We start from the raw sequence: 14,762 nt of genomic DNA on the forward strand, positions 1-14,762 counted from the left end.
TCCTAATTTCAAATCAGGATCCAAACAGGATTTATATATTGAATTCTGTTGATTTGAAAAGTAGGACTTTTGGTCTCAGTTTTAGCTAAGACCTAAGACCGAAAACAATAGCTACACCTCATTTCAAGGTGAGGTACTGCACCACCACGTCATGCAAAAGGGGCGTTTTAAAGCTGGCTTTAAGATCCTTAGTCCCAATACCCACCTCAGGCTCATGAGAGGATTTCTTTCAGGAAAAGTGGTTGGAGAGCTGTGGTTTTCCCTATTCTCCCCTTTCCCACTATGGGAGAGAGAAATCAGGTGTTTTCCCTTTACCACGTGCCCACTTGAGAGGGTCTTTAAAAGAACCCTCCCTTTTTTGAGAGCTTGGCATTTACTCCTTGGAGCTAGAAGGGACTGGTATTTGGTTCATACCTGAAGAAGGTAAAGAAGAGAGGCTGTGGCTGGAGATGATCTGTCTGATGCCTGCCAAGACAGCAGAAAGAGGTATTCAAATTCAGAGCAAACTGCAACTTCTCAGTGGCAGGGCAGAGATAGGAGCCCCACAATTAGATGTGACAGGAAGGAGGGATCTGGCCCCATGTTCATGTTAGAAGGGATCCCAGCCATGCACCCTTCTTGCTGAGGGCTAGTCTCCCAGCAGAAAGGGGCTGAATGTGTAGCATTCAATACAGAAGTTGGGATAGGGGTGTGTACGCACCAAAGTATAGGCATTGTCCATCAGGAGAACAAAAGTTGGGAATTTCTGGTGGGGAAAAAGCTCTGAATCACCCCAGAAAGGTTCCTTTACAAGAACTAATCGGCTTTGAGTATCCACCAAACCTGAAGAGCCCAAACTAGATTCCAAAAGTATGACTTTTTTCCAATTCTCATGCAGGCAGGGAGAAACTGAGATTGGGAAGAAGCAACCACGTCCTCTCCCCTCTCTAGCCTAAGCAATACCAGGCTAGGAGAGGGAAGTGACTTTTTTTTTTTTTTTTTTTTTTTTAACGATGTTATTTATTTGACAGAGGGAGAGAGCACAAACAGGGGGAGAGGCAGGCAGAGGGAGACAAGAGAAGCAGGCTCCCAGCTGAGCAGGAAGCCCCAACATGCGGCTGGATCTCAGCATCCTGGGATCATGACCTGAGCCAAAGGGATACACTTAACCGACTAAGCCACCCAGGTGCCCTGAGGGAAGTGACTTTAATGATAAATGTACTTCTGAGTTTTGAATATCAAATTGGATTGTGATAAAGAAAAATTGGTTGAAACCAGGGGCAGAACTTCCTTCTGGAAAGAAATATGCTTTCCTGATAAAATGCTTAAGCAATTTTCTGATAATTTGTAATGAGCTTAAAGCCTAGCTACTTTCTCACCTAATAGTCTGACCTCTAATGATCTTGAATTCAGTTTAGTTTTAAGTATCTAACCATCTGTCTATAAAGTATTCCATCCATTAAAAAAAAAAAAAAAAGTATTCCATCCATGAGGGAATCATGGAGTTGGTTCGTTTAGGCCTCTTCAATTGTGGAAGTTATCATATGTATTCTGTTGACTCCTGCTCTTTTAACATAATTATTATAAAACTATTTCAGGGGTAGAAATATGTTGATGGATAAAGTAATTCTGGTTGTCCCTGAAATTAACTATACTTAATAGCAAATTTTTGAGAAATCACACTCAACTGACCCTTTGTGGTGATGAATTAAAGATTTATAGGTGAAACCTCCTCAGTTCAAATGTCTTTTGGGTACAGAGACTATATTGTCTGTCCCTACTTCATAGGTTCTGGGGCCTAGTCATTTTTTATTCTTATATTATGTAGGCAGGATTTCCCTTTTCTATACATTACCTTAAACGTGATCCTACACCACACACAAAAAGTTAAAGAAACCCTTGAACCTTAAAGAATCTTAAGGAGTTCAAGAAACGGACTGATTTTGTTAGGTTTTAATTTCAACCAGCAGTAACACAAAGCCTAGTTATTATAAGGCTATTGCTCAGGTTACAAAACGAAAATTTTCTTCTAATTGAATCCCATAGTGTATGTGAACCACCTGCTTACATCTGTTGCATCAGAAGCCAAATCGTCATACTCTCATTCGGTGTTGTTAGTGGTACAGGGAAATGGGTGCAGCCCTTTGAAAAACCACTTGGCTATATATATCAAGAATAGCATACATTTATACAGTTTGGGTATTCTACCTCTATTCTAAATAATCAAAAAATATGGAAAGGAAGCTCTGTGCATGAGTATTTCCATCATAATATTTTTTACAGTAATGAAAAATTAGAAGCAACTTGGGTGTGTAATAGGAGGGACTTAGTAGGTAAATTTATGCTTATACCCACCTAACAGAAAATCATGAAATTTATAAAATATTTTTTGGAAAGGCTACAATATGGAAAAAGAAAGAATAAAAGTTGAATTTATGCTATGTTTTTAACTACTTAAAATATATGTAAGAGAGAATACACATATGATAAAGGTTGTGTTATGATTTTCTCCATTTAAAAAAATTTCTCTATGCATGGATGTTTCTATTACTTAGAATTAGCTTGAATATTAAGAATATTTGCTTTTAATTTTTAAAGTCTTAGAATCACTTATTATTGCAATCCATGCTGAAACAGTACATAAAAATGCCTGTTTACTAATGTTCTGTAGTTGGCAGACCCAAAATACTTTAGCTAAGCAAATGCCAATTGTTGCTATATGCATTTCTATTTGCAGTTATCTAATTGTTGCCACAGCATTTCTAAAATTACAATAAAGCTACATAGTAGCTGGCAGAATTACTCTTGGGTAACTGTAGAGAAAACTCAAGACTAAGAAAATGTCAACCTTATCAGTGACAGGATTAAGGATAGTGACAGGATCTCAACCCAATTTGAGTTTTACTTCTTGGAAGGCACAGTACTAGCAGGGAAGACACTAAATAATTAGGATGAAATAATTATATGGATGAAATAATTAGGATGAAATCTGGTAGGTACTTGCACAGACAACTAAACATGATAGAGGAAGATTTGAGAGTAGGAGGAAGTATTCTAGATAAAGTAGATCTAAGAGTGAAGTTTTTCTTTTTTTTTTTTTTTAAAGGTTAGGTTATGTTCAGAGAGGTAAAAAATCCAAAGTGCCTTGACTATACCTTACTTATAAACTATAGAATAATCTGTGGATGAGGATAAGCAGGTAATAAGAGGTTAGTGGAGGCTGGAGACCTTCAGTTTTATTCAGAATGCAACGCAGAGACTCTGAAGAAAGCCATTGAAAAAAATCTATGTTGATTCTAGAATCTGTATGGAATAAACTGGCAGATGAGAGAAGACATTAAGTTGTGAGGTCTCTGCAATAAAGCAGTATCTTCATTACATAAAATTACCTGAATTAGCACTTCCAGAATATATTTTACTTTAAAACGTTTCAACCAAATCCCAAACAAATTTTGGAAGATTTTTGGTGTTCCCTAAAGAACTGTCACATAATATTGAATCAGATTGCAGAGGATTATTTTAACTCTGTGGCCAGATGCAGAGAAATATGGAAAGGTATTGAAGCCAACAAATATGTTGAGAAATGCAAATCCTGACAAGTAGAAAGATTCGGAATTCTAGAAGACAACAGCTTATCAATAGCTGTATCCAGATACTTTGGAGTGGTGGGTTGCTTTCAATTCAGACTTCATAATAGTTCACCATGAAGCAAAATTCTCTAAGTACAAAGTGCCTTAACCTTGTAGGCAACTGGGATGTTACTGAACAATCAAGACCGTAAAAAATCTATGTGAGTCAAGAGCAGACAAGACGATTACTTTCCTCCCCGTTCCCACTAGGATAGAACAGGTTAGATTTTTTAGGTTTCGTCCTAGAAAATATCACAGTCTACGAAGAATATGGATTCAGGCCCCAAACCTTTCTGACTCAACAGTGAGGTGAAGAGGATGCAGACAAGAATTGGCTCAAAATCGCCAAATAGATTTGGCAGTCGCCTAAACATTTCATAAAAATCAACTCACTAACCAAGTACCCTCAACCATCAAGCTAGCAGATCTCTCATTTCAAAAGCAATCACGTTTGGTTACCAAACTATTGACATCTGGGCACGAAATCCGGCTTTTATTGACTTAAGACCGAGAAATGAGCCCCGAGGTTAACTGAATCGCCGGGAGTGCGGAACCGGCGCATCCCTCCCGGGGAAGCCAGTCTGGTTCCACAAGGGAGGGCAGGACGAGGAGGAAGGCTTCTCCGCCGGGGGCTGAGCGCTCTTTCCCTCTAGTGTCCTTAGCTGCCCCCGTTCCCAGCATCCGCCGTTCATTTGCCGCCTTCCAACGCGTGACCCCGGCGCGCTCGCGTCCTGAGCCGGTGACAGGCGCGGGGTGCGCCGAGAGGTCCCATGTGCCCCCTCCCTCTCCTGGCTGCCGCAGTCGCCGCGTCCCGAATCCCGCTCCGGCTCCTCGGCAGAGGACTTGCCACCGCCGCCGCCATGTCTGCCGCCGGGCGACTCAAAACCGTGGACTACGAAGTGTTCGGGAGAGTGCAGGGTAGGGGACCGCCCCCCTACAGTGGGGGATCAAGGAAGCGTTAGGGGAGGACGGGGAGAAAGCTACCAGAAGCGCCACCCATCTTAACGAACCCCCCGCCCCCAACTCGCTCCCCAACTTGCTGTGGCCGGGACTTCCGCTCTGCCATGACACAGCAGGCGCGGGAGGCCAAGAAAGCGGAGCGCGCCTGCGCCGAAGAGCCGGGGTGGGCGGGGTAGGAGAGAGGAGAACGCGGGGGGTTGGGGGGGGTGGGGACGGGGTGTGACGGGAGGGAGAAAGGCCACCGCCGGGCATTCCCAGCCCGCTGGGTGAAAGGGTGCTTGGTCGGGGCCTGGCGGGCAGAGAGGGAAAGAAGAAGGTTGGGTGGGAAAGGAAGAGAGGGCCTTTGAGCTAGTGGTCCTCGTTTGATGCCACTAAAACTACTGGGTTGACCGGAGTTTCAGAAAGGACACCTCAATGATGTTTGATGGTTCACGCTGCCAGAGATGACACTCCTTACCTCGCTCCGCCAATGTAGCTCCTAAAAAAATTAAGTCATCTAATTTTTGTTTCATCCTAAATTTAAATAGTTGCAAAGCATGTAATGTCTGGCTTCTTTTTACTATTGTTATTTCTAAATGTTAAATCACTCATTTAGCCAATGGAACATAAGCATGGCAGTGATTTACTATTTACCGTTTTTCATTTAAATTAAAGCTTTTTTTTTTTTTTTTTTTAAGGAATTTATTTATCTATTTGACAGAGAGAGATCACAAATAGGCAGAGAGGCAGGCAGAGAGAGGAGGGAAAGAGGCTCCCCACTGAGCAGAGAGCCCAATGTGGGGCTCTATCCCAGGACCCTGAGATCATGACCTGAGCCGAAGGCAGCGGCTTAACCCACTGAGCCACCCAGGCGCCCCCTGTTTGAGACTTTCTTACCGATCACCCTATCAAGCTTTTTTGGTAATTTGTATGTATAGTATGTATGTGTGTATAAATATACACATATACATTTAGATATATTTTCTTGATTTCCTTTGGCCATAAAGCTCTATTATTTTTTTTTTTTTCCTTTCTGGCGTGAGTTGCTGTTGTGATTATTATTGGAATACTATCAGGAAGTTAAAAATACATTTAAAGATATGATAAACATTATTCAATTTAAAAGGCAAGTTTGTATTGGAAATTTATTCCTTAAGGAGAAATCTGGGGGTATTTATGGAACATTGATTAAAGGATGTGTACTCTATTTTGGTACGCTAGAGGTTTTTACACTTTAGGGTGATGTACAAGGTCAGATTAAAGAAGGGCAAGAGTATGCTTTTTGTAATTCAATGGGCCTTCCTTTCAAAGATAGCTGTGAAAAGAAAGGTAGGAAAGGAGAACCACATCAGAGCATAGGTGCTTTCTCAGGCCCTTGTCAGGAAAGAATACATGTGAAAGTTGAAGATCTGGAAATCGATTTGCTTAAAATTATCCATGGCCTTGTACCCTATAGAAAGCCTTTGGGTACACCCAACGATCTGGTATTGAGGATTGAAAACTGCAGTAAGTCGTTGGAAGCAGTGGAATATGAAAATAGTGGCAGAGACCACCTGACAAAATATTTGGTCATTTGGATAGAAATGGCAGTAGTTAAGGAGTGCATGTATGTGTGTGTGCAGGTGACATTTATGGGGTATGTTCCATGTGCTGATCATCTTATTATTTTTTACTTAATCCTCATCACAATTTTGTGAGATTTATGTCTCACTGCTCTCTTCACAATGAGAAAGCAGAAATGGAGAGGTTCACTAAGTTGGACAAGTCCTTAGTTGACAAATGGAATTTGATCCTGCATCTCTCAAATTCTGAAACCTGCACTTTTCCATTATGCAGTGTTTTTCTATTAATATATAATGTGTTTCTCTTGATTTTAACAATATAATTATACTTTTTGTGCATATGGTGGTTGTGTTATGTGAAGATCAATTTTGGGCAGCATTACAAATATAAGAAAGAAATGTACTACACGTAAGCAGTGGGATTTTAAAAAATCCGCTTTAGGGCTAACTCACATAGTTTGCAGTATGTTCAATGGAAAAGTACATGTATACTATTGATTTATCAAGACATAGTTTGTAAGACAAATTCATAATCACATGTTTGCACACATATACACTGACATTTGCTGAGAATTTAGGATGTGCCAAGCTCTGTACTCAATGTTTTACATGAGTTGTCTCATTGAATCCTCAATCCTGTTGTGATCTCAACATTTCCCTCATTTAACAGGTTGAAAAACTGTGGCATTGACAATTAACTTTCCCAGGTTATGCAGTGAGTTAAGTGGTGGTGCTGGGATTTGAACCTCGACAAATTGATATTAGAGCCCAAGCTCTTCTTAATCATTATAATCTATTGATTCTCCTCTCAATACTTTTCCATCTTTATTTTGCCTTCTTCCTAACTAATGCACCAAACACATATACATATATACACTGATGTAGGACGTTGGACTCAGCCATTTGGACGATTCTGGATGACCCAGAGGGTATATTTATGGCAGTTTGGCTCCAAGGAAGTTTGACCTGGTCTATAAGCAATCAGACCTATGCCTCTTTCTCTGTTGCTGGCTGACACTGCCACTATTTCATCAGTCTGTATCTCTGTCTTATAAAATCCACTATTTTCTCATGGATTACCTAAGAAATAAATACAACCATTAGCCTTTTGTCTGAGTCTTAATGATGATGTTGAAATAATGGACAATAATCAAAATAAAATTTAATTTTAATATAAAATGGATAATAATTAGAGGGAACATTGTTAATTTAACTTTTTAACTAATTTAAAATCTTAGTGAAAGCTGGCTTGCTAGAAATAATGGCTATGAAAATAAATTTACAATGGAAGTAGCTATAATTGGGAATATTTAAAATGGACAAAACAGATTGACAAATAAAATTGTCAGTAAAATATTTAAATGGAAAATATTCCTGATGAAAATGGTTTCAGTGATAGCAAAATGAACATAGAAGATATGGAAAATGATTTAATTGTCCTGTCCTGATGAAAAATTGGTCAATGAATTAAACTGACTTGCTGGAGTTTATGATAGAAAATATTTTCCAGCCAAAAAGATCGTTATATTTCTGTTTAGAATGTTTGAATTTGAGACATCCTTGGTGACAAAAGGCAGTCAAGACATTCTAGGGGTCGAGTATTACCTGCCTTGTTCTCAAATACACACAGCCTAATTTATAAACAGATTGTATTCCAAAAATTAGATAACTTGGTTCTTTGAAATTCAGGAACATACACTTATAGAAACAATATTACCAATAGTGGATTCACGTCTCAGTTTCTCCTGCAAAGTTTACATAGAGAGCCTTTGATTGCTGTTGCTTTCATCATCACATCTCTAACTCTACCTTTTTAAAAACTAAATGTGTTTTAGAATAGTTTCAAATTTATAAAAAAGTTGGAAGATACCCCATATTCAGTTTCTTTAATTAACATCTTACACTAATATAGTACATTTGTCCCAGCTGGTGAGCCAACACTGATACATTATTATTAACTAAAGTCTGTATTTTATTCAGATTTGTTTAGTTTTTACCTGAGGTCCTCTGTCTGTTGCAGGATTCATCTAGGATATCACTTTACATGTAGTCATCTTGTCTCCTTAGTCTTCTTTAGGCTGTGACAGTTTTGTAGACTTACCTCGTTTTCATTGATTTTAGTAGTCTTGAGGATTACTTTGAGCTTAGGTACTTTGTATAAATCTCCCCATTTGGGATTTCTCTGGTATTTTTGTCATAGTAAGGTTGGGGTTATGGCTTATTGGGAGGAAGACCATAGAGGCAAAGTGCCATTCTCATTACACCTTACTTATCAAGGGTACAGACACCGTACTGAGTGTACATACTATCACTGTGATTATCACTGTTGATGTTAACCTCGATCGCCTAGCTTGGATAGTGTTCATCAGGTTTTACCACTGTTAAGTTACTCCTACCACTGCTTTTCATCCTCTACATTTTAATTTCCATGTTCTCTAGGAGCGCCTGGGTAGTAGTAGCTCAGTGCGTTAAAGCCTCTACCTTCGGCTCTGGTCATGATCCCAGGATCGAGCCCCGCATTGGGCTCTCTGCTTAGCGGGGAGCCTGCTTCCTCCTCTCTCTGCCTATCTCTCTACCTACTTGTGATCCCTATCTGTCAAATAAATAAATTAATTAATTTTAAAAAATCTTTATAATTTCCATGTTCTCTAGAACATGGTTTAACATGTTTTTCCTCCACCAATTTCTGTTGCCCTGGGGCCTTTGGGATAAGGGAAGGGGAGCAGGGGACTGAACTTCTGTCTTTTTAGAGCATTTGTAACCATACATGGCTTAAAATGTTTCTACAAATCTTTAATTACAGTTACATCTAGAATATAATCTGAAAATTTGAAAAGGAAATTGATTAAGCTGTGTAGAGATGCTTCGATGCTTTGCTGGCTCTTGGGTAAATACTAATGACAGTCATAGAAATGGATTGTGGCCTTCTGTTGGTTTACCTGTGCTTTAGAAATTCAACAGTTGATTTTTGACAATGTTAACTCAGACTCAGAATAGGAGTAGTTTATTGGACTACAGACATACATAATTTTCGTTAAGATTGATTAAAATAAAAATTGGGATGTGTTATTAAATAGCTTTGTCAGACACCACATGATTTGGATGTACACATTTTTCCTTATATAGACAGGAAAAGCTGTGTTTGAGAGGTTGAAAATTTTAGTACCAACAGTCAAGAAACATAAATATTGTGAAGTCTAATTCCCTTGCTTATCTTTGTTCCCTACAGCATTTCATTTATAGTCCTGTTCTACTCCTTGTTTTTACATCTTGTTAATCTAGTCTGCTTTCAACTACAGTTATTTGTGTACACATATCTGTGCCCCTTACTAGGCAAAAAGGATAGTATTTTCAAGGTCAAGCTGATGGCTTGTTTTTTTTTTTTTTTTTTTTTTTTTTAAAGATTTTATTTATTTATTTGACAGAGAGAAATTACAAGTAAGCAGAGAGGCAGGCAGAGAGAGGAGGAAGCAGGCTCCCCGCTGAGCAGAGAGCCCGATGCGGGACTCGATCCCAGGACCCTGAGATCATGACCCGAGCCGAAGGCAGCGGCTTAACCCACTGAGCCACCCAGGCGCCCTGATGGCTTGTTTTTATAGCCCCTACAGCTGCGCTTCTGGTGGGGACTTTAAAAGTGTCTTCAATTAAATTGAAGTGCTTGGGGATAGTTGGCTTGGAGAAGAAACAGTAGTGAGACGGCTGTTTCAACAATCTGAAAGATGCCATGGTGTGTGGCTCCAGGGGACAGACCCTGGATGGAAGATGAAGGTTACAGGAAGGACTTTCTAAAGAAAGATGTTTAACCTCGTCAAGAGCAGCTGTGTAAAGTAGTGACTGGATGACTTCCCGCGCTCAAACCTGACACAGGCCGTGACATCCCAGGATGAAGGGGCAAAAGACAATATAAAAATTTGATTTTACATGAAAGGATGCGGATGTTTAAAATTCATCATGATTTCTTTAAATATCAGTGTTTTTTGTGAATTTAAAGTAGGATTTGCTTTGCAAATATTCACCTCAGAGGTTCTCACTGACACATCTTTCCACAGTTGCAGTCGATTGAGCCCTGATGCAGCAGTGAATTGTGTTTGGAGTCTTTCGTAACTGAAGGGGCTGATGTCTCTGTCCCAGTTTCCAGAGTGGTGTGTCTGTGAAAAACCTGCATGTGTCATCTCAGCTCTTTAACAAGAGAGGTGGAAGCGGGGCAGAGAGGTCATGGAAGCCCATAGAAGCATCTCTTGCCACATAGGCCGCGTCCCAGGAGGGCTCCATTCCAGCCAGGGCCGATAAACTGCAGAGAATCTATATTTGCGTTGGCTTTTTCTTTCTATGCGGCTCTCCCTCTGTGGCACCAAGTGCTTCTAGGGATCAGGACTCTCAGAAAGGTTCTGAGAACAGAGGAGCTTTGGATAGTTAATTCTTGCATGGTTCACTGCTTCACAAAGTGAGTGAGCTAGAGGTCCTGATGCCTCTCTATGCACATTCCTCATAAGCCTTTGTGGTTAAGAGGCCTAATAAATAACCCCCCTCTTCATTATGTGAAGCAGAGTTTGGGAATGTGGTGTGAATCTTCAGGTAAGTGCACTTCATGACAGTTTTTAGTGCAGAAGAAAACACACTCTCCTGGGGACAGACAGGGCTCCCCTGACAAGCAGAGATAGGATCCCTGAGGGAAGCTCTCTCCAGGAGAAGGAAGAAGTCAAAGCACTGGGCTATGCTTGTTTCTCCTTCTGGACTTACCAGTTCACTGCATGTCGCTGTGATGGAGTAGGGGCAGGGTAGAGTGACTAGGAAGGTCACACTAATGGATTATTTCTCCTCAAGGCAGGAACTATCATGGAGGCAAAGAAGCTTTCTCCTCTAGAGATAGGTTGTAAAGTCCAGAGAGAGCTCAACCATGTAGCTCTGGCTGCGGCACTTAAAGATGTTCTGTTCCCCAGAGTGTCTGTGTGTGGGGTGATAGGAAGAGTCAGGGAGGTTGTCTGGTGACCACAACGGAAGAATGACTGCCCTTGTTCAGCAGTTAAAGGCAGGAAAAACTACAATATGGTCCAGTTTTCTGCTCTTCTTTTTCTTTCTTTCTTTCTTTTTTTTTTTTTTTTTGGTGACATTTTTAAAAATTGTGATATAATTCACATAATATTAAACTCATCCTTTGAAAGTGTTCAAAGCATACTCAATATACAATGATTTTTCCAGTAATCACAATTTTTTGCACCCATCACCACTATCTAATTCCAGAACATTTCCAAGAACTCCTCTCTCACATTTCCCTTTAGCAGCCATTCCCCATTCCCTTCAGGAGGGTCAAGGCTGAGCCCATTGCAATGGCTTTCGTCTTTTCCTCATGGTTTCAAGAAGGCTGCTATAGCTCCATCATGATATTCACCCTACAGTCAGGAAGGGGGAGGCTATAGGACCAAACCACGGTCAAGTCAGTCCTGTCAAGATGCTTTCCTGAAGCCCTCTACCTCCAGACACGGATCGCATCTCATGGGTCACTCTTCTTACAAGGAAGATGGGAAATATAGAAAGGCATGTTACTGCCCCAAGTAAAATCAGAGTCTGTTAGAGAGGTAGAAGGGGAGAATGAATTCTGTGTAAGCAGCTAGCAGTGTCTGCCCCACAGATATACAGATATTAAGTAAATTTAACAGTAATGATTACGTTCTGTATACTTTCCCAGGTAGTGACACAGAAGGACATGTTACAGGAAATCTCAACCTCAAAACATTAGATCGATAACCAAGGCAAGCCAAGTTTCTGTTAAGTCCATATTGAATCTTTCATACATGATTTATTTCAGTCTTATGTTTTTTGTCCATCAGTCACTGCCTAGAGTCAGGAGCAACACTTCCATTTTCTACCCTGTTTGTCAAGCAGTATGAATTTAGGCTAAAATTATGTCTCGTAAACTTAAATGGCAGTCCCTGAGTTCTACTGTTTTAGGATTTGTTCGGTAAATATGAGTGTGCCCTTATCACTCACCGTTCAAAACACAGCCACCAAATCCTGCTCCGCCTCTCACCTCAGATCCTCTAACTTCTCCAAGATGACCAACTCAAATCTTTTTCCATTCTCGTGGTTGTTATGTCTTTATTTATAAACAACATGCAGATATTACTATTTCTTGTTTTGTCAACTTAGATATTCTCTAGTGGCTTCTTGCTATCCTTTATATTAAATACTGAATAGGTATGTATACATGTAATTTTAACTTTTAAAGTAAAACTGCCAGTTGTTTTACCAGCAAAAAAGGGTTCATTTGGGAATGAAAGAGAATTGTGAGTCAGGACAAACAAGATGGGACACAACCTTAGGTGAATCTGGGCAACAAAGGACAGGCATGCCTTTTTAAGGAGAAAAGGGGTACGTTGGGAAGGCTGTCATGAACTAAAAGTCCAGGGGAGTAAACTGGGAATACCAAGTGTGGTGGCTTCTCGTTGGCTGAGCTGTTGCCCAGATAGGGGTAGGGGATGAGGAAAGTGTTTCTTCCTTAGGCTGGAGAAGTAGAATAGTATCCACGAGCAAGGTCAAGCCTGTGTAAGGTCAGGTCTCTCACTTTGTGCTGGGTCTGAAGCGGACTATAAGTGGTAGGGCATGAGAGCTCCTCCTGCTGAGACCCACCTAACTTCATTTTAGTGAAATTTTCCGTTACTAATTTTCACAACACTATATATCATCATTTAGGTAAAGTTCTGCTAGAATCAACACAGAAGTCTTGAGATTCTTTCCAGCTCTAAATTGCAGTAAATTTATTATCATCACTTTGAATTAGACTTAAAGTCTCATCAATTTGCTTGTATGTATATTTGCAATATTAATAAGGAATTATTACAGGAGAGCTAAGTATTTCACTTAAATATTTATCAGCTGGTTTATCTTTCATTCATTTATTCGGCAGTTATGTGCCAAGGTCTGATCTAAGTGCTGGGAACACAATGGTGAACAAAACAGAAAAAAGTCGTGCCCTAATAGAATTTAGAGTGAAGACAGGACATTTAAGAAAAGTAAATAGGGCGCCTGGGTGGCTCAGTGGGTTGAGCCTTTGCCTTCGGCTCAAGTCATAATCTCAGGGTCCTGGGGGATCCAGGCCCGCATTGGGCTGTCTGCTCTGCAGGGAGCCTGCTTTCCCCTCTCTCTCTCTGCCTGCCTCTTTGCCTACTTGTGATCTCCCTCTCTGTCAAATAAACAAGTAAAATCTTAAAAAAAATAAAAGTAAACAAATATCTTGTAAAGTGATATGGTAATTAGTACTATGCATATACAGGAAACATGTGGGGTGTATTGCTGTTTTAGATGAGTTGGGCAAGGGACATATTGTTACAGGATTTCTTTTCCTTTGGTGCCCGTGGCTCTTGGTCATGCCACTTTAAAGACTGAAAAGGCAGACCAGAGGAAGAGTGGTGGGCTACAAAATGAAGTTTCTTGGGTGATAGTGCAAAGCTCCAGAGAGGGAGGGGAGTGGAGAGGGTTGCCACTGGAGTTCCTAAGTCTAGGGGTTTTTATGGGCTTGTTGGCAGGCTGTTTTAATCTGATTAACCCTCTACCAGCCTGTCACCCAGTCAGGTTTTTGTCATCTACCTATCACGTGGGAAAGGGTGGAGGGCTCTTTCCAGGGTGGTGTAAAATCCTTTTAAGGGTGGTTTCCTCTTAGGACTGGGAGCATGGGGTGCTTGACCCTGCCTGCCTTTCTTCCAACTTAATTAATACTTCTGAGGAGGTGACATTTGTGCAGAGACATGAATGAGCTGAAGTTAGTCATGAAAAGATTGGGGGAAGAGCATTTCAGGCAGAGGGAATAGTACGTGCAAAGGCTGTGAGGCAGGAGTATGCTTGGCATACTGAGGAGCACGAAGGAGGCAGATTTGTCCAAAATAGAGAGAGCTCAGAGGGAGTCCTAAAATATGAGGTAGAATCATAGGTTGGGGGTAGGGGTCTGGAGGCTGTGGCAAGTAGCTCACCTCTTATTTTGAGTGTAATGGTAAATCGATAGAGTGTTTTTAAGCTGGGGAAGAAAGCGATATGACATTACTTAAATAAAGAAAATCACCTTGGGTGTCTTATAGAGAATGGACTGTAGGAGGGCAGAACTAGAAGCTGGGACACTAATTAAGGAGGCTGTGGAGAGAGGATGATCATTTGGACCAGGGCATGAAAACAGTATTACCCATTTTTCTAAAAACATTGAAATAGAATCTTATTTATTTATTTATTTATTTATTTATTTATTTATTTATGGTAAGTCTTAAATGAAGTTTGGGACTAGAAATAATTTGTAAAGTGAGTGCAGTGACATGATTTTGAATATTTAAGTGATGATCTAAGTGAAGGGCTGCCTGGGCTGCTCCCAAACCAGGTCCAAGGAGGGCTCAGGGGAGGGTGTTTTGGTTTTTTTTTTTTTGGCTTTTCATTGTCTGTAGCTCCTCTCCTGTGGTGCTGTGGGCGTGTCAAATCAGTGAATGAATGTTGCTCTGCAAGCACATGATTTATTACTAACACGAACAGCGTCAACCAGAAATGCATCAGATTTGCCATACCCTATCAGACTTTTCCCTTTCTGATGCAGTTCTTGATTGGAAATAAAAATCATGGGGCGCCTGGGTGGCTCAGTTGGTTAAGCGTCTGCCTTCGGCTCAGGTCAGGATCTCAG

At 40.6% G+C, this 14,762-nt stretch overlaps 1 protein-coding gene across 5 annotated transcripts in view; it reads left to right on the forward strand.

Moving 5' to 3' along the window:
* The first annotated feature begins 374 nt into the window (after positions 1-374).
* ACYP2 (acylphosphatase 2) overlaps positions 375-14,762 on the forward strand; it is a 180,996-nt gene continuing 166,608 nt past the window's right edge. The window contains exon 1 of one of the 5 annotated variants that reach the window (XM_059187667.1): positions 375-486. In XM_059187667.1, the coding sequence (XP_059043650.1) occupies positions 450-486 (37 nt within the window). In that variant the 5' untranslated portion in view covers positions 375-449. Of the gene's footprint in view, positions 487-4,080; positions 4,527-14,762 lie in introns of those variants that run through there. The other 4 variants (XM_059187664.1, XR_009357209.1, XM_059187665.1 and 1 more) reach the window with 4 other exon arrangements.

Source organism: Mustela lutreola, chromosome 9, assembly GCF_030435805.1.
Source record: "Mustela lutreola isolate mMusLut2 chromosome 9, mMusLut2.pri, whole genome shotgun sequence".
Lineage (NCBI taxonomy): Eukaryota > Metazoa > Chordata > Mammalia > Carnivora > Mustelidae > Mustela > Mustela lutreola.